This window comes from Theropithecus gelada, chromosome 5, assembly GCF_003255815.1.
Source record: "Theropithecus gelada isolate Dixy chromosome 5, Tgel_1.0, whole genome shotgun sequence".
In the NCBI taxonomy this organism is placed as follows: Eukaryota; Metazoa; Chordata; class Mammalia; order Primates; family Cercopithecidae; genus Theropithecus; species Theropithecus gelada.
In genome coordinates this window covers 7,395,703-7,422,910 of record NC_037672.1, presented here as the reverse complement: position 1 = coordinate 7,422,910, position 27,208 = coordinate 7,395,703, and the positions used below count along the sequence as shown (strand labels likewise).

General features: G+C 51.5%; 1 protein-coding gene across 3 annotated transcripts in view; it reads left to right on the top strand.

Annotated features, from left to right (window-relative positions):
- The window catches only part of STK32B (serine/threonine kinase 32B), a 440,152-nt gene that overhangs the window by 377,837 nt on the left and 35,107 nt on the right, over positions 1-27,208 (top strand). For all 3 annotated transcript variants that reach the window (XM_025385064.1, XM_025385063.1, XM_025385065.1), the window contains 4 exons: positions 6,960-7,076; positions 10,188-10,313; positions 17,097-17,228; positions 18,396-18,460. In XM_025385064.1, the coding sequence (XP_025240849.1) occupies positions 6,960-7,076; positions 10,188-10,313; positions 17,097-17,228; positions 18,396-18,460 (440 nt within the window). The remainder of the gene's footprint in view (positions 1-6,959; positions 7,077-10,187; positions 10,314-17,096; positions 17,229-18,395; positions 18,461-27,208) is intronic.

Genomic DNA, 27,208 nt, shown 5'->3' with positions numbered 1-27,208 from the left:
CTGTCTCCCATCACCCCCAGATGCGACTGCCTAGTTGTAGGAAAACAAGCTCAGGGCTCCCACGGATTCTACATTATGTTGAGTTGTATCATTATTTCATTATATATTACAATATAATAATGATAGAAATAAAGCGTACAATAAATGTTATGCACTTGGATCATCCTGAAACCATCCCCCCAACCCTAGTCCGTGGAAAAACTGTCTTCCACAAAACCAGTCCCTGGTGCCAAAAACGCTGGGAATCACTGATGCGGAGAACCCTGTGCTTTTGGTTGGAGCTTGTAGGCTGGACAGGAGACATAAGTAGGATCCAGCTTCTCTCTGAGCCAAACTAGAATCTTAGCTCTTACCCTGGCAGGCCTGCTGAGTGAAAGAAAAAGGCCCAAGTAGGTGCCACTCGTCAGAATTCCTTTTGGTGCCCTAGTCACCCTGGCATTCTGACTACTGCCTCTGCAGAGAACACTATGGAAAGAGATATGAGGAGATCTCCCTTCCCCTGACCATATCTACAGAGAAGAGATGGACAGATCTTTAGCCAGCCATTGTCCCAACAAACCTCAAAGTCTCTCCGACAGGTGAGCACCCATCTGTCCATTGATTATCCTCAGGATCCAGGGGGCGCCGGTACTGCCAGAAAGAATCTTTTTCACTCTTGGACAGCTCTAATGGCTAGAAATTTTTTTCCCCTTAACTCAGTCAAAAGCTGCTTCCTTATAATAGAGAAAAATAATCTTAAGGGAATCTCACAGGTTCAAACCCTGGCTCTAACCAGGTACCCCATCTGGGATCCTAAGCAACTCTTTTAAACAGACCGAATATTCAGAATCCTTTTGTGTTAACAAGAAGAAATTAGTAACTATATCTACCCAATAGGATTGCTTTGAGAATTAAATGATTTTGATTATGTTAGTTACCCAGCTCCTTGACTGATGAATGGCTGGCACTCAGGAAACATCCCCCTAGGACTTCTACCCTGGAAGGACCTGCTGGAAAGCCTGTGTCCTTCCCAATTTAGCGTCTTTCAAGCACTAGAGGCAGGCACTGAGAGCAGAGGCTGGATCACACCTGCTTACTGACCATTAGCAAGTAAGGCCAATGGGCTTCATGAGCAGAGATGGGTTCCCATCCACACTCTGTGCTTCTTGGTGCTGTGATTTGGGCTAAGTCACTTACCTCATCTGATCCCTGACTTCCTCATTTATAAAAGAAGGTTTATCAGGCCCACCTGCAGGATCAGTGTGAGATTACATGAGAAAATGTGGTCAGGGCATAGGCGGTGTCTGGCACATAGGAGACATGCTGATTATTATGCAAGTAAGTAAATACACACACAGCAATGATTCCACAAGACTGGTAGATGCAGGTGAAGTTCTGCTGACCTAGGTTTAGAGGAGCAGGGGAGAATTTCAGAGGGAGGAGACATTGAAGTTTGGTCACATATGAATGGTTGGAAGGAATAGTGTGAGCTCAGATAGAGAAGTGGAAGCTAGGGCTGATTCGACAAACATTTTGGCCTACCCACTGGTCAGAAGGATAGTGAGGAGACGTCTGTAAAGGACCTGCGGCCAGCTGGAGGCATTTGGCTTTACTGTGTAGGTAGTGTGGTACTATCCATGGTACCTAAGCAGGGAAGTGACAGCACCGTGGTCATATTATACATAGAATCATATGTGTCTGGGTTCAAATCCTGACTTTGCCACCTAGACTCTCAGTGATCTTCAGTGAGCCTGTTTCTTATCTATAAAATGGGGAGAATAGTAGTACATGGCACAGGTTTCTCCACCTCGGCACTATGGACATTTGAGGCCAGATCATTCTTTGTGGTGCGGGGCTGTCCTGTGCATTGTTAGGATGTTCAGCAATATCACTGACCTCCACCCATCAGATGCCAGCAGAACTCCCCACCCAGTTATGACAACCCAAAATGACTCCAAACATTGCCAGATATCCCCTGGGGGACAGTTGTCCCTGATTGAGAACCACAGCCATAGAACAACCAGGAGGACTAAGTGGGATCCTGCGTGTAAGGCCATTAGCACATTGCATTGCACCCCCATGGAGTGGACTTTCAAGGACCCCTCGCCCCTTTCACATCTCCCTAGGACTTCTACCCTGGGAGAACCTGCTGGAAAACCTGCATGCTTCCCACTTTAACATCCTTCAAGCACTAGAGACAGGCACCGAGAGCAGAGGCTGGATCACACCTGCTTGCTGACCATTAGCATGTAAGGCCTGTGGGCTTCATGAGCAGAGATGGGTTCCCATCCACATTCTGTGCTTCTTGGTGCCCACTCCATGGGGACATGAGGACTTTGCCCTCTTTACTCACTCCCTGACCTGGTGTTACCCTTGCCTTTGACCCCAGTCAGCACTTCTCCTTAGGAATGGGTGGACAGAGGTTGAAGGTACAGAGAGGCCAGCAAGTCGAGGGAGGGTACCCAGAGCTCCCCCTAGAGGTGAGAGTGCAGCACTGAGTACCGATGGTTGTGAAAGGGGTGGGTGGGCTGAACCGGGAGAAACAGGACCGTGTAACCTCACCAAGGGGGCCAGTAGAACTGTGCCAGGAGTCACAAGCCCGGGAGGTAATGGAGTCTGTGATCTCCATTCAAAGGAGGAGGAAGGACCATTTGTGAATTTTTCAGTGTTTTCAAGCTGTTTCCCAGACTCTAGGACCCTGCAGAGATGATCCGACAGTTCCAGAGGCAGGGAAAGTGTTTCTCCGGGCTTTGGAGGTTTAAATTATCTAAGGAACTGTTCTTCACTGTCATCTGTTCAGTGTTTGGGATTTTGAATAAAAAGATTTTGGGGAAAAAAACATTGGATTAGATGGTCTCCAAGGCCCAGCTCAACTTTAACAGTTAAAATGACAGACATCCGGCAATTCTTTTCCTCTGTCTTCTATTTTTTTTTTGGTAAATTGGCATTTTGTTTTTTGAAACCGAGTTTCCTGGAATAGAGACACACCCGCACTCGATAATAAGTATATCCAGTGTCCCACTGCTAAAATTGCTTTTACCAGCAGTACATGGAATTACTTTACCTTGTAACTACCAGCTGGTGTTCTGACTCAACACATCCTAAGGCCAGTGAGTGAGAACTCAGCATCAGTACCGGCAGACAGGATATTGATCTTAATATTTGTGAATCTTCTTGTAAAAGAGCCTACGTTTCTCTACAACCGCCCAAACAGATGAGGGCTGAACCTGGTGCCTAAAGCTGTGGAACTTGTTTTAGTCATGATGTTCCAAACTCATTTCTAAATGTATGTCCTGCACTGGCTTCCTGGCGCATCAGAGTTATTATTATCATCATTGTTTTTGTAATTGGTCCGGTTGCTTCTAGAAGGAGAGAGAAATACAGAGATTAGGGAGAAAGAGACAGACAGAGAGAGAGAGAGAGAGAATAGCTCACGTGGAGGTCCGGTGGAACAGCAGAATTGATGAGCACCTTGAAGTGACCAAGAAGGAAATAGGGAATGAAATGTAAATGATGGGAAAACATTTACATTTGTTTCTGGCTGGTGTTCCGGTTGGGTGCTTGGATCCTCGGTCTCTGGTGGCACTGCAGAAAGACCAGGGGATGAGAATCGGGGACATTGGGGAAGTCTCTTTTCATCTGCCAGCCTCAGTTTCCTGACGTTTGAAATGAGGGACGAAGTGCTGCATCGTTGTCCAGAGTCTTTGCACCTCCAGCAGCTGGGTTTTCAGGGTAGGGGTGGGACTGTGTTGGGCAGAACTGTTTATTGAAAGGTCAAAAAGACAGGAAGGAGCAATTCTAAATAGTCCAAAATGGCCGGGTGCAGTGGCTCATGTCTGTAATCCCAGCACTCTGGGAGGCTGAGGCGGGCAGATCACCTGGGGTGAGGAGTTCGAGACCAGCCTGGCCAACATGGTGAAACCTGGTCTCTCCTAAAAATTAAAAAAATTAGCGGGGCATGGTGGCACACGCCTGTAATCCCAGCTACTTAGCAGGCTGAGGCAGGAGGATCTCTTGAACCCGAGGTGGAGGTTGCAGTGAGCCAAGATCGCACCATTGCACTCCAGCCTAGGCAACAAGAGTGAAACTCTGTCTCAAAAAAAAAAAAAAGGTCCAAAACTGAACTCAGCCCCAGCTCATCTCCCAGTGGTGGCCCTGAGCTCTGGATCTCCTGCCCCTGTCCCTGTGGAGATTATAGAGAACTCCCCTTCCCTAGACGTGCCCAGCAGCCCCATAGATTCCCTCCCCAGCACTGATTCCACCCCCGACCACTCTTTATTGCCCATCTCCCTCCAAGACAGTGAGCTCAGTGTGGGAGGGACCATGTCTGTCCTACTCATGCCAGGCGCCATGTACAGAGGGCACCAGCTCATCACAGGAGCAGAGTCAAAGTCAGCCACCTCCAGTGAGAGCTCTGTGTGTGGACGGTGAGGGCTGCTGTTCATTACCTGTGATGGCCGTAACTAAGATCCACACACTGGGTGGCTTAAACAAAAAGTATTCTCTCACAGTTTTGAAGGCCAGGAGTCTGAGATGAAGTGGTTGGCAGGGTTTGTTCCTCCTGAGGCTGAGGGAAGGACCTGTTCCAGGCCTCTCTCCTTGGCTCGTGGATGGCTGTCTTCTTCACATTGTCTTTCCTCTGTGCGTCTTTCTGTGCCTTAAAGTCCCCCTTTTATAAGGACTCAGGTCTTGTTGAATTAGGACCGACTCTAGTGACTCGATTGAATTACTTCTATAAAGAGCCTATGTCCAAATAAGGTCACATTCTGAGGTCCTGGGGGCTAGGACTTCAGCATATGAATTTGGGGGACACAATTTCCCTTGTAACAGCAGTGATCAGAGGCGAGCCTTGGCCATTCACACTGCCTGGCCTTTCACCTCGGTGCCCAGCTCCAGGACATAGTGCCTCGGTTTTGTCTTCTGTGAAATGGTCGTGTTAACAGTCACCAGTTCATAACGATTCGAAGGGGCATTTTCAGTTGAGATCGGCTCTCATCATTCTAACTATGGTGGTTGTTTCTGGCGAAGTGCGAAGGGGCCTCACACACGCAAATGGTGGGCAGAAAATGCTCATCCATAGAAGTCACCACTTCCCATTGGATTTTTTAAAAATTGAAGAAAGATTTTTAAAATGTTAGTGTATCCAGTAAATTCGCCTTTCTAGAGAGCCCCCGGGTTTTGGTTTTGCTCTGCCTATGATACGGTGAAATGGACAGGCCCTCGTTCAATTCACAGATAAGAGAGAAGGCTAAAAAGTCAGAAAAAAAAGCTCCTTTCTGGCTGTGCACATCTGAGCGGGCACAGGCACACCCCTCAGGGCCAGCGTCTTCTCCAGGGCCCCCTGTTTGGTAAAGATAATGGTGTCCCTTCCCTCCAGGGAACCGTAGCCCTCCAGGGATCAGGACCCCGTGCCCCTTTGGGCTGGCGCCCTCTATCTGCAGCAGCCCTGTGGGAATTGCGCTTCCATGAGGCTGGAGCCAGAGCCTTAAGTGCCACGGTGTTACCCACACAATGTGTGGGCTTGATCACGTGGTGGGTGACAGTCCAATGAGCACAACCTGGGAGGGTGGCCAGTGAGGTCGATGCAAGCAGATGATGCTTCTACATACGCCGCATGCAGAGGAAATCAGCTCCTCCCTGGGTGGGGTTTTCAGGATGGTGATCAGGGGAGTTAGTTTCCAACTCAGGCATCTCCGGATCCTACCAGTTTGCGGGGCTGGGCTTCTTCTTGGAACTTTTCTGAAGCAAGAACTCAAAGTGCAGCCAGTACAAGTGATTGCTTTTTTACAGTGTGTACCTGGAAACCCCAAACCCAGGGACCAAGGTGGCAGTGGAATCCCAGTGTGGTGTCTGACTCAGGGTTAGTGTTCGCTCAGCACCTGCGGAGGGACTGAGACGGTCGCCATCGCCGTGCTCTGGGACTTTGCTCGATGGCAGACACTACTGGGGCCCTGAGAACATAGAAATGAGCGTGGTCAAATTCCCCCTTTCAGCAGCCCACAGCTTCGTGGAGGAGACAGACAGCAATAATTGTATTGACACATATTAATGGCAATCAACTTCATATGGGTTAATCGTGGATTCATCGCTCAGATTTCTCCAGGATCAGTTTGTTGCACCACCACACATGCCAGGGAAATTGTTGCTTTGTAATCCCAGGACATGTGGCCATGATACCAACCTGAAAACATCTTGGAGCGCGGTTCAGCTGGAGAGGCCCCAGGAGAGACATTCATGGGGGCCGGGGCAGGGGGAGCGGGGGCCGGGAGTGCACTGCTGCTCAGAAGCACTCCAAACCTTGTCCCCAGGGTCACAGTCAAGAAAGTCTGCCCGAGCTTTGAGAGGGGCTTAGAAGCAAGAAACTGCACACAGCAATGTTGAGAAAACATGGTCAGGAGGCTTCATTTTCTACCAAGTTCAGAAACTGGGGGAGAGCAGAGCTTACACGTCCTCATCGTGAGGAGGGGAGGGCAGGCGAGAAGGCAGGGGACGAGGCTGGAGTCCTCCCATCCCTCAGCCCAACCACACCCAGACACTGGCCATCTCGGCCCTGCCCACCCCATGGGCCAGTTCAGCCAGGAGAGGGAAAGCGGCGGCCAAGGCCCAGTAGCAAGTGGGGGCTATGACTGGAGATGTCCCTGGGTGCCCCAAGCCGGTGACTGGAGCAGGGACTCTGGTGTTAAGCTGCTGAGAGTGAGTCCTGCCTCTGGCATTTATGGGCTGTGTGACCTCGGTGAGCCACCCCTAACCTCCTGTGGCCACAGGAGCAGCACCCACCTGCCGGGTCCTGCACTGGCCCCTGGGCCCGGTTACCGTTGGCACATGGGTTCAGGCCACCTGCTCTGCCATGAAAGAGAAGCACCCACTCTTACTTGAAGAGGAAGAATAAACCGTCCCTCATAATCACACAGTCTTAAAGTGTGTGGAGGTGCCTTCTGATGGTCCTCTCTCTAATTCTGGCTGTTGTCCTTTGGTTGCAGAGGCCGTACGAAATCCACTCGGCCACGCCCATCGATGAAATCCTCAACATGTTCAAGGTGGAACGTGTCCACTACTCCTCCACATGGTGCAAGGGGATGGTGGCCCTGCTGAGGAAGGTAAGGGGGCAGCTGCCAGCCTGCCCCACCAGGGAGCTACAGTGAGTGTAGAAACAGCCATATCAGCAAACGAAGGGGTGAGACTACAAATGGCATACCAGGGGTAGAAATGATCAAATCAGCTGCACTCAAATGCCAAATGCCTTGGAATAAGCACTGTTATGGGGGTGCTTGCAGATCAGCACACCTCGGAGGACAGTGGCGACTGTGACAGCTCTTGTCACTCTGCTACGAGCTCCTAATAAACAGAAATACTTAATGCATGTGGGTTTTTTGTTTGTTTGTTTGTTTTTTGACGGAGTCTTGCTCTGTCGCCCAGACTGGAGTGCAGTGGTGCAATCTCAGCTCACTGCAAGCTCCACCTTCCATATTCACGCCATTCTCCTGCCTCAGCCTCCTAAGTAGCTGGGTCCACAGGCCCCCACCACCACACCCGGCTAATTTTTTGTGTTTTTAGTGGAGACGGGGTTTCACAATGTTAGCCAAGATGGTCTCGATCTTCTGACCTTGTGATCCACCCGCCTCGGCCTCCCAAAGTGCTGGGATTACAGGCGTGAGCCACCACGCCTGGCCTGCATGTGGGTTTTTAAAATCTGCTGTACATGGTCTTTTCACTCAATGACCTTTAAGAAATTGGATATCTCAGCCGGGCGTGGTGGCTCAAGCCTGTAATCCCAGCACTTTGGGAGGCCAAGATGGGTGGATCACCTGAGGTCAGGAGTTCGAGACCAGCCTGACCAACATGGAGAAACCCCGTCTCTACTAAAAATACAAAATTAGTCAGACATGGTGGTGCATCCCTATAATCCCAGCTACTCGGGAGGCTGAGGTAGGACAATCACTTGAACATGGGAGGCAGAGGTTGTGGTGAGCTCAGATCACACCATTGCATTTCAGCCTGGGTAACAAGGGTGAAACTGAAAAAAAAAAAAGTAAGAAAGAAAGAGAGAAAGAGAAGGAGAGAAGGAGGAAAGAGGAAGGAGGGAGGGAGGAAGGAGGGAGGGAGGGAGGAAGGAAGGAAGGAATCTCCTTGACTTTCTGCAGGAACTGTTGCTATTAGAATAAAGCAGTGGTTCTCAAGGTATGGGCCTAGGACCAGCCAGCATCAACGTCACGTGGGAGCCTATTAGAAATGCACATCCTCAGGCTCCACCCAGACCTGAATCAGATGCCCGGGGTGGGCCCCACTCTCTGTGTCTCCATGAGCTCTCCAGGTGGTTCTGGTGTGCACTCCAGTCCAGCATGGGCAGGAGATCTTGGTGCCCTGCCTTCAAGGCTCCCTTCACATCCTCCATGATGCATGGAGCTGAGTCTTGCATGAGGTTGGCATCCAGTTGTTTTTAAAGCAATGATGACAACAGCAGCCAGCACTGTTGAGGGTCCTGTGTTCTAGGCCGTGTGATTGCTCTTCTCCCTTACCCCTTTCAAGCCCTGTGAGCAGGGGGAGTGTCATTATCCCAGTACCAGAGATGAGAAAGCTAAGGCATAAGAAAGCAAAATCATTCAATCAGTACCACAGAGCTATTAAAAGGCAGAAGTAGGATTTTGATCCAAACTCTCCTAACTCCAGGTCCCAGCTTTTAATATCCCTACATGGCTATAATGGCTTGTTGAATTACTAATCAGTTAAATTACTTTAAAGGAAATCTGCCACCTGGTTCTTGAGAGCTTGTTTGGAGGCTGTAGCAGGGGAGCACAGCTGCTCATATACCCTTGACCGAAGACTGGTACTCCTCTGTTGGGGATGGCCGTCCTCTTTGACCGAGTGCACAGCTTTCGGAGGGACGCACATGGAGCCATGAGAGAGCAAGGGCACACCTGCATAGCCAGCCAGATCAGCCAAATCAACCCTGGAAATCAGTGGCATGGCAGGTGTCACAGCCAGGTCGCCCTCACATCCCATCACTTGGTTCTTATAAGTCAGTGTCTCTTAACCCTGACTGCTCATTAGAACCATGTGGAAGCCTTACGTACCACCAATGCCTGCACCTCCCAGCCCACCCAAGTGGCTCAGAATCTGGCCCTCGGGCCTGGGCATCAACATGTTTTCAGAACAGCCACCCTGAACAGTGAACTTCCAGATGGCATTGAAGTGGAACCTGCTTAAGTTGGCACCCATTGTTTTGGGACAGTCCCTAAAGAGTGGCAGCCATGATCAGCAGATGCAACCCCTGCTAGCTATCCCTGTGGGCTGTGACTCCAGCCACTCAATGGGCATAGCTGGGAGATTTCTGCAGTGACAGGTGTGTGTGAACTGGCAGGGGGCTCTGACTTCCAGCTCCACCTGTGGACGCTGCTGTGCCCGCCCCTTTCTAAGTATGTGCCAGGTCCTTACCAGTCCCATTTGGTCTCGTCCTACCATGAGCTGGAAGTGGAGGAGTCTCCATTATTTCCCCTGCTTTCAGGGGAGGCAGTGAGGCAAGTAACAGCAGCTCGCCCAAGGTCACAGCTGTTAAATGGCAGTCCCAGGGCCAGGCCTCTGAATTTTCATTCTTGGCCCCTGTGCTTTTTCAATAGATAAGCTGCAGGGTTTTGGCAAGTTGGGAGCCCCGCTGGGATGCCAGGTCATAGTCTTTGGCTGTTCTTATCCTGCGTCACTCCTTATTAGCTGAAACTCAATTAGAAGAGAAGCTAAAAAGTGTCCCCTTGGCTACAAATGAGGTCACTTCATTAGGTCACAGAGGTCACCTCGTAGCTGTCCAGGGATAAATTTTATTACAACTTGGTGCCTCCCGTTACCAAGTTGGAAATCCTAGTATGAGGCAACTAATTCTTTCTATCTGTAATTGGATGCTTCTGCAGACATCAGAGAGGCCGCCTGTTACAGGCTCCAGTCCCAGAAAGGAACACGGGGGCTGAAAGTCTGGTCCCTGCCCCAACAGCCCCTCACTGGGTGACCTCGCAGAAGCAGCCTGACCTCTCAGTTTCACCCTGGCTATAAAGAGATGAGTACAGATGGCGCTTCCAACAACAGTGCCCCAGACAGGGCACGACATCACTAGGGTATGAAGAGCAGAAGCACATTAATTGCCATGAGACCCCATCCTTCAGAGTCCCGCTACCCTTGAGGGATGTCCAGTTCACGGAAGCCCATTTGTCCTCTGACTGCAGCTCCTGACCAAGGACCCTGAGAGCCGCCTGTCCAGCCTTCGTGACATTCAGAGCGTGCCCTACTTGGCCGACATGAACTGGGACGCGGTGTTCGAGAAGGCATTGATGCCCGGCTTTGTGCCCAATGTGAGTAGAAGTCCCATCTGATGTCATGCCACCCCTCTGCAGGGTCCGGTCCACGCCTTGGTGCAAAGCAAGACTTTGGCAGCTGGCCAGTGAGTCCTCTGCTGGCCACGGCTACCTGAGCACCAAGGGCTTATGTCTTGCTGGAATTCGGGGTGAACTTGGGCCTGATTTCCAGGGTCCCAGCTGTGCAGCTTCCCTCCTTGTGGTAGGTCTTTTGGGGGTGTCAAGCCTTCTCTCTGTCACTGAATCCCACCCCCATGTGCTCAGGTCCAGGTGTGGGGGTAGCAGGCTAATCTACTCCTCTGCCTCCACGGAGCTGACTGCCCAGTAGAGGAAGACAGGCGATGACCTACCCCGACAGGGCAGTCAGCACTTGTTGCACAAGCTTGGAAGAGGGAGAGGTGGGATGGGAGGGGCGCAGGCAGGGGCTTCTTTTAGGGAGAGTCGGCAGAGACCTAGAGGTGAAGTGAGGGAACCAGGACTGCAGGGATGGGCACTGAGCCCTCCAGGCAAAGGGATCGCCAAGATCACACTCTCAAAGGCAGCAGAAGGCCTGGGTTTCAAAGAATAATTTCATAGCATTTAAGGGAATAAACCAGAGCGAAAATAATAGGAAATGGGGCCAGGAGGGAATACATGCCACACCAGAAAGGCTTCCAGAGGCCACGGTCAAGGTTTTAGGTTTTGTCCCCTGGAAACTGGAGTGTTTAAGGCAGGGAGGTAAAAGTGGTGGATTTACATTTTAAAGGAGGATTCTGGCAGGAGCTGCAGGCTCCTGGGTCCTCCAGGAAAGACGCTGAAAGTTTGGACCTGCCTGGAAGCCTCCTGTGGTCCCTTCCTGCTGGGCAGTTGCATTTCTCCTGGAGAGAATTGCAGAGAGCACCTGAGGAATAGTGACAATTGGGGCAGAAATCCTGGATGACATTCTGGTTCAGCCACCTCTGCCCTCTGTGACGGAGGAGAGCACAGCACCACCCCCCCCCACACACTGGTCTTTGCCCTGCCCGGTGGCATGGTGTGAGCAGGAAAGAGATCACAACATGTGCTCTTTGTCGTTGCCTGTTCCAGCCCCGTATGATGTGAATGGAGGTGAAGACTCCAGCCTGGAAGGCAAGAGATTTCTTGGGCCCACTAGGCTGGTTCCTGGGGAGCCTCAGATGTTCCCGGCTGGTGTTTCACGTCATATTATTTTAAAGAATTCTGCCACTCCTTTTGGTGCAAAAGTCATGTTTCCCACATCAGTTTCTCCAAGAGTGCCAGGCTTCCAGACCCTTTCGCAAACAGTGGTAGCAGCACACGCACATTTCTGAACACAGACCCTCCCCACAGCCTGCCCAGTGTTCACCACTGAATCCAACCGAAGCCACGCCTGGCTGACGCTAGTCTGTTCCTGTCCTTTCCCTGTAAGCAGTGGTGCATCCTCACCTGCTTAGCCAGTCCACCTGGTCCAGGGCTGGCCCTGCTCTCCCCTGAGCCCACCTTTCTCCCCACTTCCCTCCCTGGCAGGGCTCCAGACAGGCTATGTAATGGCAGGTCGCACAGTGCTGCGTCCCTGTCTCCCAGGCCTGGCCATGTGCCGTTCCCACTGCCTGGACCTCCTTCTACCCGCCCAGACCTGCCTGGCCTTGGGGACTCTGGCCGGCTGGAAGGCTTCCTTGACCCCGGGGTGGACATGGTGCGGCCTCTGAGTCCAGAAAGCTCCCTGGCTCTGCAGACACCCCTCGGACTGCTGTGGGAAACAGGCCATGGGGACAAAGTGTCCAGGGCAGGCTTAGCATAGAGTGGCTGTTCGGGTAGAGCTCTCTGCTGTTCTCCCAATATAATTGTTTTAGGGTTTCACTTGGCCAACTGGGAGCTCTGTGTGAGCTGTGTGTGCCTGTGTGGGTATGTGTGGAAGTGTGTCTGTGTGTGTGCCTGTGCATCTGTGTGTGCCTGTGCATCTGTGTGTGTGTGTGCATGCCAGTGCACTTGTGTGTACCCATGTGTCTGTGTGTCTGCATGTCTGTATGTCTGTGTGCATGCCTGTGTGTGTGCCTGTGTATCTGTGTGTGTACCTGTGTTTTTGTATCTGTGTGTGTGTGTATCTATGTGTGCGTGTCTGTGTGTACCTATTATGTCTGTGTGTGTACCTGCTTGTGTGTCTATGTATCTGTATGTCTGTATGTGTCCGTGTGCCTGTGTGTGTGTGTGTGCCTATAGGTCTGTGTGTGCCTGTGCATCTGCGTGTGTGTGTGTGCCTGTTTTTTTGTGTCTGTGTGCCTATGTGTCTTGTGTGTGTCTGTGGGTCAGCAGGTGTGCCTTGGGGCCAGGAGGGGCAGCTGCGGGGGCAATGGCAATGGCTTCATGCTGGGGACAGGCAGTCTCCATCCCATTTCCCACCCTATTCTGCTGGCCAATGAGAAAGTCAGCTGTGGGTGAAAGCGCAGACCTGATGTCACCATTCTGTGTCCACCGAGCACCTACACCCAGCAGCACTGTCCTCACTGTCACCTTTGTGTATCCGCCGAGCACCTACACCCACCAACGCTATCCTCACTGTCACCATTGTGTGTCCGCCGAGCACCTCCACCCACCAGCGCTGTCCTCACTGTCACCATTGTGTGTCTGCCGAGCACCTACACCCACCAGCACTGTCCTCACTGTCACCATTGTGTGTCTGCCGAGCACCTACACCCACCAACGCTGTCCTCACTGTCACCATTGTGTGTCCGCCGAGCACCTCCACCCACCAGCACTGTCCTGCATAGGAGCTGAACCCCTGGGAAGAAAACAACCCAAGGGCCAGCTGCCAGGGAGCTTACAGATGACAGTGGGCAGCCCCCACTGTGGATGACCTTTGGGGTGGGATCATTCTTTGGGATGGGGGACTGTCCTGTGCCTTGCAGGGTGTTGAGCTGCACCCCAGGACTGTACTCATGAGATGCCAGTAGCATCCCCTCTGTTGTGACCACCAAAAATGTCTCCAGACATTGCCAAGCATCCCCTGCGGATAAAGTTGTCCCTGGTGGACAACCACAGGACTAGGGTTCTGTGGAGCCATAAGCCAATAAGCCTACAAAGACAGAAAATAAACCATGAGGCAGAGCCCTCAGAAGGAGACCAGCAGGTCCCGCTGAGCCGGGAGTAAAAGTTTGGGTCTCTTCTGCCATCTCTGTGACCTCAGGCGGCTGCACCCCAATTCTTCACAGATCAGAGGAGAAACCAGGACCCTCGCTGAGCCTGGGGAGTGGTGTCCGGAGGCTTCCAAAGCCTCGGCTCTGAGCCTATTCCCCTGGCTGACTTCCTTCTGAACGCAGGTTTTGGACAGCCCAGAGAAATATGCCCGCCTTCTCCATGGGCTCTGATCTGCCAGACTCAGGGCGAGATTGGCGAAGGCCAGGAATCTCGATGCAGTCCTGCACATCAGGCACAGATTGTCTGATTAACGCTTCCTTGCGTGGTGTCTGAGCCTTCCCCGAGGCTGTGTGCTGGGATGCCCTGGAGGGCACCCAGGGCCAGCCTGTGGCTTTGCCATATCATGTGCCTGCGCCTGTTGGCAGGTGCCTGCCTTTGCAGCCCCCTGGCCTGCCACTCCTCCTCAGCCCCTCTCCTGCACACACCCACAGACCGTTGCACACTCACAGTCACACTCACACATAGACAAACACACACACTCATTTCCCACACACACGTGCACACTTGCCCCCACAGTCTCACACACATACATACTCACCCTACACAAACACATGCATTCACATATACACACCCACACATACCTTCACACACTTGTACACTCCCATACAAACACATACACACACACACACGCAAGCCCCCCACCACATGCTCACCTACAGGGCCGTGAGCCTCAGCCCCACCCACAGGCCCATAGCTTCCCTCTGGCTGTGCTGTCTCCTAGCGGGAACCTGGCACAGGCCGCTTCCTCTTCTGGCAATCCCTTCCTCTCCTTGTCCACAAGGCAGTCTCCTACCCCTCCTTCAAGACAGCACAAAGCAAGGACTGGCCCATTTGCCAGTCTCAGCAGAAGCCTTCTGTCTGTATTAGGCCATTCGTGCATTGCTATAAAGGAATAACTGAGGTTTGGTAATTTATAAAGAAGAGAGGCTTCATTGGCTTACAGTCCTGCAGGCCGTACAGGAAGCATGGTGCCTGCATCTGCTTTGCTTCTGGGGAGGCATCAGGGAGCTTCCAGTCAGGGTGGAAGGTGAAACAAGAGCAGGTGTGTCACGTGGCAGGAGCAGGAACAGCAGTGGGAGTGGGGGGTGCCACACATTCTTAAACTGCCAGATCTCTCACGAGAGCTCCCTCACTATTGTGAGGACAGCACCAAGCCATGAGGGATCCATCCCCATGAACCAAACACCTCCCACCAGGCCCCACCTCCCAAACTGGGAATTACATCTCAGCATAAGATTTGCAGGGGACATGCAAATTATGTCACCTTCTGAGTGAAAGACAAGCCCAAGCTTGGCCTCCTCTGCAGCATTCCCAGCCAGCGCCACCACCTCCCTGCACAGAGCAGGCCTCAGCCTCTCCCGAAACCGTCTAGGGATACATCAGTGTCTAGGGATACATCAGTGGTCAGAACACTCTGTGACAGTGCGCCTGCCATCCTGCTGGGAGCTTCGGAGGGTGGGGGCCCCGGAGTGTTGGCTGGCCTCTGCCTGAGCCAGCCCCCAGAACAATGGGTGACGATCGAAGGCACTAGAAGGCCTAAGTGTGTGCTTGTCATGTGAGTGAACGAATGATGATGGCCAACAGGACTGAGCATGTTCTGTGTACCTGGCATTGTCCTGATAAGTTTGTGTGCCTTATCTCGTGTCAGCTTCACACCAATCCTGGGAAGTGGATCCTGTTAATGGCAATCTCAGCAAGGTTAGGCAACTTGCCCAAGATTTCCCAGTGAGAAATTGACAAGAGCTTGAATTCAGATGGTCTACATCCAGAGTCTGCATTTTTATGAATGAATGAATGAATGAATGGCAGGCAAAACAGGTCTGGAGAGACCTGGGCCTGAAATTCAACTTGCTCTTTAGGGGAGGGCAACTTCTGGAGGACAGACGTGTGAAATCAGGGAAGGGGATTATAGTTGAATTCCAGGAGCTGGTGATGATGGACAAAGCCCAGTGCCAGGCAGGGGAAGGGAGAGGCCACTGGCACCGCGAACCCACGAAGGGCCCACAGCAGGTCACAACAGAAAGGATGAGGCCCAGCCTCTAGAACTGGGAAAGCAAGGGGCAAAGGACATAGGACTCCACTCCATCAGCCCATGAATGACACAATGACAACAACGGTAACATTTATTGGGCACCTACCGTGTGGCAGGGGCTAGGCTAGGAGCTTTTCTTGCATTTTCTCATGTGAGCCTCACAAACTTGCACTAGTGCCCTGATCTCACAGTGTGGAAACTGAGGCCCATAGAGGTTTAGGGAGTTCCTGGGGGTTAGGGAAGCCAGGACTTTCCCCAGTTCCATCTGCAAAGTCCCTGTCTTCCTCCTGCCCCCAGGTCATGGCAAAGGCACTGACTGCCTAATCAAGTGGATTAGGCAGCATGGCAAAGGCAAGTTCAGCCTTAGGTAGCAAGACCCTTTCTTGTAAATTGGGTTCAAGGCCAGGAATCCTAGGGAGGTGAGGGGACAGCAGAGAAGCAGAGGGAATGGGCAGTTGTGGAAGGGCCACCATGGTCAAGCAGCCACTGTTCTGGAAGCTTGGCAAACTCTTCTCATCTGATCCCTCAACAACCTCTAAGCCTGCCATATTTCACAATGATGAGGAAACTGAGGCAGAGAGAGGTTACAAATCTCCCTCAGTGTCACACAGGTAAAAGGAGAGGACACAGGGCCCAGTGGCAAGGCTGGCTGACCCCAAGGCTGTGCCTCGCCTCTCTCTTTCTTGGCCAAGTCACAGCAGGCCCAGGTCCTAACAGGCCCAGGGACCACCACTGTAGGGAGGGCTTGCTTCATGCCTGGCCCTACTTGAAGTACTTTATAGATATTATATTATTAATTCCCTATATGGGAATGATTGTCACCTGAACTTTACAGATAATGAACTGCGTCCCAAGGAAGTCATGAAACTTACAAGGTCAGGAAGTAGCAGAACTGGGATTTTTCCCTGTGCAGCTCCAGAGCTGCTGTCATAGCCACCGGGCTGCATTGCCCTTGGGGACCGGCACCTGCGGCCGTCATCTGGGCTGTAGCTCAGGAATGAAAGTGGCTACCAGGAATCTGGGTCCAAGGCCCAGAAGTCAGGGAGACCTAAATTGCTCCTGACCACAGCGGGAGGAGCCCCTGGCCAGGAGCAGGGCCAGGCCTGAGGGTCAGCTGACTCTATCTAGCTCCCCGGGAGGAGCAGGGAACCAGGGCAGGAAGTTGGGCAGGTTTTGAGCTGAAATTGTATTCTTAAGTTATTTAGAATGATTTTTCTAAAAAAGATAGTCATGACAGGACAATGTGCATAGGATAAAATAATAAGTGAAAAAATCAGATTTGAAAACTGAACTCAACCTAGCATGAAAAACAGGCATAGAAAGGGGCCTAAGGAAATACCTAGATGTTAACAGGAGTGGGGCTGCCCCAGGGGGACCACATGTGTAAACAAATGATGTATACAGTGAGAACGTGTTGCTTTTTATCATCAGAAAACAGAAACAAAGGTCACCCGTGTATCCCACGGGGGTAGTTCATCATTACTTGTTGAATGAATGAATGATTGAATGAATGAAAAGAAAATTCAGTGATGGGTGGAATGCAGACAGACCATGTTTTCTTTTCTACTCCCCTTTAGAAAGGGAGGTTGAATTGTGATCCCACATTTGAGCTTGAAGAAATGATTCTAGAATCCAAGCCACTTCACAAAAAGAAGAAGCGGTTGGCAAAGAACAGATCCAGGGATAGCACGAAGGACAGCTGCCCGCTGGTGAGTGCTTCGCGGGAGAGAAATCCTGTGCTCATAGGGTAATGACTGAGTCAGGCCACCGTTTAGCAAAAAGCGGACGTTTCACTCCTCCCTTCCAATTACCTTATTTTGCCGTAAATAAAATGCTACCATCAAACAAGTAGGGCGAAAGAGTGAAGGAAGGCATTCACGCTCCTGGCATTCCTTGAGTGCTATTCCTACAGCAGGAAGCTTATGTAGCTCTAAGGCACAGAGAGGGACCCAGTGGTCCCGCTGCACCCTTGAGAAAAATGTTGTACTGCAGAGGCCCCCAGGGCTGCACGATGACCTTTGTGGGTCCTGGGCACTTTGCCTCTGTGGGCCTCTGTATTCGTTTCCTGGGGCTGCCAGAAGCTGGGTGGCTTATAACAACCCACATGTATTCTCTCACAGTTCTGGAGGCCAGAAGTCCAAACTCAGGGTCTCCACAGAGCCTGGCTCTCTCCAAAGGCTATAGGGGAGGGGTCGTCCTTGGCTCCCCAGGCTTCGAGTGGCGGCCAGCCTCCTTGTCCTTCGCTAGCTCACTGCTGCATGACTCCAGTCTCTCCCTCGATCACCGCATGGCCTTATTCTGTGTCTTCACGTGTCTTCATATGGCCTTCATATAAGGACCCCAGTCACTGGGCTTAGGACCTACCTAATTCACTGTGACTTCATCTTAACTGGATTACATCTGTAACGGTTCTATTTCCAAATAAGGTCACATTTATAAGTACTTGGGGGTTGGGACTCAGGATACATTTCAGAGGACACAATTCAACACACAACAACCTGTTCTCTATAAAAGTCTATTCAAAGTTGAGCCCCTGGCATGATGGTTGTGAATTTCTGGTTTTCCATGCCTCTCACATGGTCCTTAAGCGGTCAGGGAAATAAGCTCATGAATTTCAGCCCATATTCCATTCTAACGTGGCTTTTACGTTGGATTTAATGGCCTAACATGGAGAAAAGCATCTTTGTCCACCAGGCTACCCTTGGACACAGCCGCCCACGCAGTCAGGGCCAGCCCCAGACACTTAGCTTGTCTTGTGCCGGTCCCAAGCATCTGAGGTTTCCATCTAGATCAATCTGCCGTCCTCTGATGCTCCGTCACCGTGTCTCCCTGGAACATGCTTTGTCATTTAGTCACCTCTCTGTGCTCTTTGACAGAATGGACACCTGCAGCAGTGTTTGGAGACTGTCCGGAAGGAATTCATCATATTCAACAGAGAGAAGTAAGTTCTTCACGCTGTACCCTTTGGGCAAAGCCCATCCTAAGTGACCCAGGGTGCCCCTGGCAGAATCACAGTCCCTGTCCCCCAAACCAGCCTTGACGATGAAAGGGAAGGTATTACTGGAGTGAGTCACAGGGCCCTGGTGGGGATGAAGCTCCTGGGTTTTGAATTAGACAGGGCTGTGTTCTAATCCTGCCTCGCTGTGTGGCCTGAGCCAGTCTCTGGGAGCTCCCATGAGAGTGGGGAGGCTGCAGCAGCCCTGAGCGGGCACACGGGAACACAGGCGGCAAGGCAGTCTCACTGTGATGATGAGCAAGAGCCTGGAGTCAAGTTGCCTGGGGCCAAGTCCTGGCTCTGCCACTGCAGGGTGACCTTACCCTGCCTGAGCCTCCTCGTCAGCATCAGTACAGTGTCTCCACTCCTTAACACGCGGGGCTGTGAGAATTAAATGAGGCTGTTGTCCCACAGCACCTGGTATGGAAGGGGTTGTCAACACGGGAAGGTAATGACTTGTTATTAATATTTACTTGGGTAAGGTGGGTGGGGGATGCTGGAACCTTAGCAGCCTCGGATGGCAAAAGAGACACAGGGAGTCTGGGAGGGACTAGATGGGGTGTGCCCTGGCCATGGGACTGCCCTCTAAGGGGCTGGTCGCAAAGCAGGCAGACACCCCAGGTTGGGTTCCAGCCAATGATAATATCTAGGGGATTTGTGGCTGTGGCTGACTTGTCAGAGCTGGGGCTCCAGCAGAGGTAGCCGATGAGCCCCACTTGACCCACACTAAGCCAGGCTTTGGGTTGGTAGAGGCAGATCAGAGATGCTTCCTGCCCTCCAGGAGATTCAAATATTCATTGACTCAAAAATTCATTGACTGCTAGCCCTTATGCAATCCCCAGTATTCAACCGTTTTGGCTTTCAGCAGATGCTGGCAGCACAGGGGATACGTTGTAAGGCCAAGGGCAGCCCAGGGCAGTGCATATCACAGCAGACACCTGGCTTAGCCTGGATGGTTGGGGAAGTTCTCTAGTTGAGGTGCTGAGTTGAGTTCTAAGGGACATGTAGGGGAAGACGTGGCATTCCAGGAGTGGGAACAGTGCACAGGGTAGGAAGATGGCATGGCCGACGCAGGGCCCTGCAGTTGGTTAGGAGGCTTGGATTACCAGAGCCTAGAGAGTTGGGAGAGGTGAGGGCTGGGGCAGGGATGGGTGTTTGGATTCCAGCCATGGGCCAGTGGGCAGGACAGGGCCCCAGTCCCAGTCGACACTGGGGAGACAAAGGAGGCAGCAGCCTTTCACTGACCCTGGGTGGCTACAGCTCTGAAGGCCAGTAGGTGCCCAGATCAGCACAGACACAGACACCAGGCTTGGGCAGCAAGCCTCACTTGCTAGGGGACCACATGCTGGGGTCTCCTGGCTCCAGCCAACAGCACAGGAAGGGCCTGTGCAGCCACAGCCCATCAGACTTGGGGAAGGTGGGGGCTGACGTCGTGAGTGGTTTTGGAGCTTATCCCAATTTCCCTGCAGTCCTGCCTGCTCTGAGGCTCGTGGCCCTTCCCCCTGACTTACAAACGCGGACCCAGGAACTTCTGCTCAAAGAGCATCAGTGATCCTGGGCTCAGGCAGCCTTCATTGTCTGTGTATGGACCATGGAGTCCAATGAGAGCAGCTGCTGGCAAATGTGAGCCTGCAAAAAGCTAAGCTGTGCGGAACCCAAGCAGACAGCAATCGCATTTCACCTTTTGCTGGGTGCCAGAACATGCTTCGGTTTGGATTCTTCCTTTTAAAAGGAAATGAGAATGAGACATCCTTCCCTGTGTCATTTAGGAGTTGCGTCTGGCTGCTTTTAGCAGAAACCCCACCGTATAGGAGCTTCAACCAAGTCGATGTTTTCTTTCTCACATGGAAATGTGAATTGATGAGGGAAATGCAGTCGGCCTATGGACACCATTGAGATGTGTCATCAGGAATTGGAAGCGAGAGTGAGGCTGGCATAGTTTACAGGAGTTGGCAAAAAAGAAAGAGGGGAGAAGTCATGTGTTCCTGACAATGGGGAGCCAGGGAGAGCATGGCCATGGGGGAAGCTGTCGGCTGGGGTCTGAGCTGCAATTTCTGCTTCTTCATCCTGTCTTTGCTCACCTAAGTGCTTCCTCCATGGCCCTGATGGCTGATAGGCTTCCTGTCACAGCAGGTATACAGGCTTACTGCCATATAAAGATATCCAGGTGAGAGGGCTTGGCCATGTCCCCCAAGATGCTATATGAGCATCAGCTGACTCCATCTCCACCTCGTCTCGTGGGAAGAGAGCCATGCGCCATCTACCCACAGCCCTCCGTGCTGCAGTTTCTCGGCAGTGAAAAATGCCTAGGAGAAGCTGATTCATGATGCATGATTGCCCCAAACCAAGCATTTTTCCTTTAAACAAACAAACAAACAAAAAGTGAGACCTGTTTATCCTCCACTTCTGTCTGGAATCCCATGTTAGAGGCACTTGCTGTGCTGGCACTTGAGTAGCTGGAAAATTAAATCGAGCACCTTCTTCCCCACTTGAGCAGTGTGGTGAATCGAGGGCTGGTTAGGGGGAGCCAAGCACCAAGCTGGGCTTGTCATCATGCTCCACCTGGCCCACGTCCCTGGTGCCCAGCAGTTCTGCCTCCTTTCAATCTCCGCAGACCTGGCCATCAGCCTGGCGCTGACTGCTCCTGCAGGATGTGCAGGCTCCCTGCATAGTGGAGGCTGCAGAGATAAATCACACAGCATGCAGGAGTGCCACAGTACAGGGGGCAATCAGAATTGCCTGGGGGCCTGATAGCGTCTAGAGATGCTGCACCCGCCCATCAGTCTGACACCGACTGCTCTTGCAGAATGTGCAGGGGGTTGCCGGCTCCTTGCATGGTGGGGGCTGCAAAGATAAATCACACATCATACAGGAGGGCCACTGTCCCAGGGAGGCAATCGGAATTGCCTGAGGGCCTGTTAGCATCTAGAGATGCTGCACTTGCTGCAGGTTGCATGGTGTCCCTCAAAAGATGTATTGAAGCCCTAAGCCCCACTACTTCAGAATGTGACCTTATTTGGAAAGAGGGTGGGTGCAAATGTAAGGAGATGAGGTCAGACTGGAGTAGGGTGGGCACCTAATCCAACATGACTGGTGTCTGTCCTGACAAGAGAAGAGATGCAGGCATGGGGAGAAGGCCATGGGGAGATTGCAGTGATGCAGCTACGAGCCAGTGAGCGCCCAGCATTGGCAGCGGTCCAGAGCTGGGAGGAAGGACTGGAGCGGATTCTCCCTCAGAGCCCTCAGAAGGAGCCAGCCCTGCCCACACCTTGATTTCAGCCTCTAGAACTCTGGGGAATACATTTCTGTCGTTTAAAGCCACCCAGTTGCTAGTACTTAGTTATGGCCACCCTGAGACACTAATACAGCCAATACAGCTCCCTAATCCATTCCTTCCCAACCAGAAGCTGAGAGAATAAGCATGGGGATCTGCATTTTAATATATCCTGCAAGCCATTCTGATGCTTAACAGTTTGGAATCTTCTGCAGGAGACAAGGGTGTCTAAGTGGTGCATCCTCTGGGGGTTCTGAGTTGAGTCACAAGGACCCTGTCTAAAACTGCGAACCCTCCCAGCTCTGGCTCCTTTGCCCTCAGGTATTCATCTGCAACTCCTACATTGAATTTATCTTAAAGATACATTCCTGCTATTCATGGTTTTAGCAAAAGTCTACTGGCTGCAGGATGCTCCTGGGGCCTTAACTTCCCTGCACAGCTGACTTCGTCTTGCATAGGCCAAGTATGCCTCCTCAGCTAGAGAAAGCTCTCGGGCAGAGGGACAGTTCCTGCAACTCCCACTGTGGTAGACACCATCATCTGCATGAAGCAGCAAGTGGGAGCTGAGAGGACATGGGCAGGGCATCCACTGTGTCAGCCCTGCAGGACAAATTCAGTCAGTCATTTGACAGCTAAGTCATAATCCTGGAGTGGGCCTCACACAGAAATGAGTCTTCAGGACCCGTGTGCTCGGAATGCCCATAGCTTGCAGCAGGGAGGATTACCAAACAGTGCGGTGTGTGTGCCGTGAAGCAGACACACAGGGGCCACCGTGGGGACAGGAGGACGTGCCCTGGGGCTAACCTCTCTGGACCCTTGTTTTTAAACAGAGAACAAAATTAAAATTAGCACTGCCAAATTTTCTGGAAATGCAGCTTGTTATTGGCTAATGGTCTCAGCTGGCAAAAGGCCACTGAGCCAGGTGGAGCGTCTGCTTCCAGGGCTGGTCAGGGCTTTGAAGGCCTTGGCAGCTGAGACTTCCAGTGGGTTGAAAAATGCACCGGGGGGCCCGTCCTCCTATTCTTGGCCAAAGATCTGAGCAGGGCTGATTTTTCCAAGAGGTCTTTTCAATAGCATTTGACAACATTTTACAGAATAAGAAGCTCCTGGTGAGGAAGGAATTTAAGGGGCATTTTCTATCTTTGCTATCTCTTGAAGAAACAAAAACAGATTTAAAATCATATAAAACTAGCCTTGGAGTCCTTGAAAATATCACATTTAAAAACTCTAATATTGCATTTGTTACACCAAAGAATACTATTAATACCAATAACAATCATCATTTGTATGTGACTTTATGGTTTTCGATCATGTTCCTTTAATCTAGGGTTTCTTAACCTTGGCAATGACTGTTGACATCAGTTCTTGGTTGTGAGGGCCATCCTGTGCATTGCAGGATACCTGCAGAATCACTGCCCTCTACCCACTAGATACCAGTAACACCTTCACAGACTGACAACCAAAAATGTCTCCAGATATTGCCAAATGTTCTCTGGCAGGCACAGTCACCCCCAGTTGAGAGCCAGTGCTTTAGTCCTTACTTATCATATTTCCCTAAAAGAAATATCATTGGTATTCTCGAGGTCTTGCAATATGAAGAACCTGAACTCTAGTCTCCCATCTCCTAGTTCCCAGGCTCTTTCTGCTAGCTGTGCTTTCATCCAGTGGTTTGGCAGATACTTACTGAGCATCTCCCTGGGTCAGGTACAGGGGATACTGCTGGGAGCAAGGCCCCTGCTCTCATGGAGCTCACACCCCGGTGGCATGAGCTTTCAGATGTGCAGGAAGGATTGCTTTGCACAAGTCGGTGGCCTTGAGGGTTCTCTCCAGTGCACCCAGTGGGCAGTGGCAGGTGTGGCAGAGATGGTCATGAGAGCTCCCTTTTATTGGGTGTTCACTCTATGCCATTTAGTCTGTATATCCATCCTCTGAGCTGGTTATGTTTATTCCCCCACATTTCACAGGTTAGGAAGTACAGGCCCAGACTGGATTGAGAGCACACAGCCAACAGGTGGCAGAGCCGGAGTTCCATAGAGACAGTCTGGCTCCAGAGCCCTAGGCTGAATCAAAATAGCCCCTGGCCATGTACATGAAATGTTGGGCAAGGAATTGCCATTCTCTCTGTAGACACCATCTGTTGGCGAACCCAGATGTTTCAGGTGCAAGATTATACAAATTAACATGACCTCAATGCATCCTTCTTACCCCTCCTTAGCCCCAGCTGGCTGTGGATGGAGGGTGCCCTGACTAAGGCCACAGCAGGGTAAACAGTCAGAAGATATTTAAAGGCTGGGCGCGGTGGCTCACGCCTGTAATCCCAGTACTTGGGGAGGCTGAGGCGGGAAGATCACCTGAGATCAGGAGTTCAAGACCAGCCTGGCCAATATGGTAAAACCCCATCTCTAGCGAAAATACAAAAATTAGCCTGGTGTGGTGGTACATACCTGTAATCGCAGCTACCTGGGAGGCTGTCAGGAGAATCGCTTGAACCTGGGAGGCAGAGGTTGCAATGAGCTAAGACCACGCCACTGCACTCCAGCCTGGGAGACAGAGCGAGACTCCATCTCAAAAAAAAAATAATAATAATAAGAATGGTGACTTCATCTGCTTAGGTGGCCTCCCTGGAGGACTCTGGCCTTGGAGGATCCCAGCAATATGATAGGGACTCTCCAACATGGCCTGGAGCCCTTGTGAGCCAGCGCCAATGAGGCATGAGGGGTGCAATTCATCACAGGCTTCAGAATCTGATGGGCCTAGTCAAGTCCTGGTCTTGCTGCTCATGGGCTGTGACCCCAGTGAAGGCCCAGCCTCTCTGAGCCTCGGACATCGCATCTGTGCCATCAAGGGGCTGAACAGATATCAATGACTCTTTGACTTTACCAAGGTCTGTGCCATCTGCAAAGTGCTCTGACATTTCTCGTATCTCTTCAACAACCCCACTAGTAAGAAAAGCAAAGGTTAGTCCTTACATTAATCTGCAAAATGGGGAAAACCCTTTGCATTTGGTCCCTTCCCCCACAAACCTCATTGCTGGGAAGTAGCAAACTTCAAAACTCTAGGCCTCCCAAAGTTAAGGCCAGCACATGCAGGTTCTGTCCGGTCTTTGAATTAAACATTGTGGTCCAAGCTTAATAGAAAAGGCAGTTAACAGTGAAGACCACCTTCCGTGTGCTGGCCATGGGGGAGCAGCCTGCAGCCATTTTCTCATTCCATTCTCCTTGAGATTCTATCCGTAGATATTTTTATTCCCGTTTCACAGTCAGCTACACTGATTACAACGTAATTCTGACTTGAATGGTGTCTGTGAACCTCAGAAGTCTAGAGGATTTACTGCCCAGTGAGGTGGAGGGGAGGGCAGAGCTCAGATAATTGAGCAAGGCAGGGCTGGGCTTTCTGGGAACCCTGATACACACAGCAGAGCAAATGCCTTTCAAATGACTGGGAAGAATCAGCTCAGTGACCTGACGCAGCGGGAGGAATTCCAGCCAGAGATGAAGGTAGCCTAAAAGGCTGCGTGGATTGCAGAATGTTAATAGTGCCACAAAACTCATAATCAAGACGCTGCACGGGAATTAGGGCCCGGTTTCAAAAGTGTGGCCAGGCACGGTGGCTCATGCTTATAATCCCAGCACTTTGGGAGGCCGAGGCTGGCAAATCACGAGGTCAGGAGTTTGAGATCAGCCTGGCCAACATGGTGAAACCCCCGTCTCTACTACAAATACAAAAAATTAGCTGGGTGAGGTGGTGGACCCCTGTAATCCCAGCTACTCAGGAGGCTGAGGTAGGAGAATCGCTTGCACCCAGGAGGCGGAGGTTGCAGTGAGCTGAGATCGCACCACTGCACTCCAGCATTGGCGACAGTGCAAGACTCAGTCTCAAAAAAAAAAAAAAAAAAAAATTGTGACTGGCCGGGCACAGTGCCTCACACTTCTAATCCCAGCACTTTGGGAGGCTGAGGCAGGCGCATCACTTGAGGTCAGGAGTTCAAAACCAGCTTGGCCAACATGGTGAAACCCTGTCTTTATTAAAAATACAAAAATTAGGTGGGTGTGATGGTACACACCTATAGTTCCAGCTACTTAGGAGGCTGAGACGGGAGAATTGCTTGAACCTGGAAAGCAGAGGTTGCAGTGAGCCAAGATCACACTACTGCACTCCAGCCTGGGCAACAGAGCCAGACTGTTTCCAAAAAAAAAAAAAAGTATGACTGATTCAGACAAATCTCAGCCAATAAAAGATGTGGGGCAAAAAAAAAAAAAAGACAGACAATACTACATTTTTAAGTGTATTGAAAAGCTGTTATGTGCCATGTACTGTGCTTGGCATTTTATATATGTTCACATTTGATCTACAATTCATCCTCACCTTTATTTTTTTGAGATGGAGTTTCGCTGTTGTCACCCAGGCTGGAGTGCAATGCTGCAATCTCAGCTCACCACAACCTCCACTTCCCAGGTTCAAGCGATTCTCCTGCCTCAGCCTCCCAAGTAGCTGGGATTACAGGCATCCACCTGTAAAAATAATTTTTATGGGGGGCGGAGCAAGATGGCCGAATAGGAACAGCTCCAGTCTCCAACTCCCAGCGCGAGCGACACAGAAGACCCGTGATTTCTGCATTTTCAACTGAGGTACTGGGTTCATCTCACTGGGGAGTGCCCGACGATCGGTGCTGGTCAGCTGCTGCAGCCCGACCAGCGAGAGCTGAAGCAGGGCGAGGCATCGCCTCACCTGGGAAGCGCAAGGGGGAAGGGAATCCCTTTTCCTAGCCAGGGGAACTGAGACACACAACACCTGGAAAATCGGGTAACTCCCACCCCAATATTGCGCTTTAAGCAAACAGGCACACCAGGAGATCATATCCCACACCTGGCCGGGAGGGTCCCACGCCCACGGAGCCTCCCTCATTGCTAGCACAGCAGTCTGTGATCTACCGGCAAGGCAGCAGCTAGGCTGGGGGAGGGGCGCCCGCCATTGCTGAGGCTTAAGTAGGTAAACAAAGCTGCTGGGAAGCTCGAACTGGGTGGAGCTCACAGCAGCTCAAGGAAACCTGCCTGTCTCTGTAGACTCCACCTCTGGGGACAGGGCACAGCTACACAACAACAACAACAACAACAAAAAAGCAGCAGAAGCCTCTGCAGACGCAAACGACTCTGTATGACAGCTTTGAAGAGAGCAGTGGATCTCCCAACACGGAGGTTGAGATCTGAGAAGGGACAGACTGCCTGCTCAAGTGGGTCCCTGACCCCTGAGTAGCCTAACTGGGAGACATCCCCCACTAGGGGCAGTCTGACACCCCACACCTCACAGGGTGGAGTGCACCCCTGAGAGGAAGCTTCCAAAGCAAGAATCAGACAGGTACACTCGCTGTTCAGCAATATTCTATCTTCTGCAGCCTCTGCTGCTGATACCCAGGCAAACAG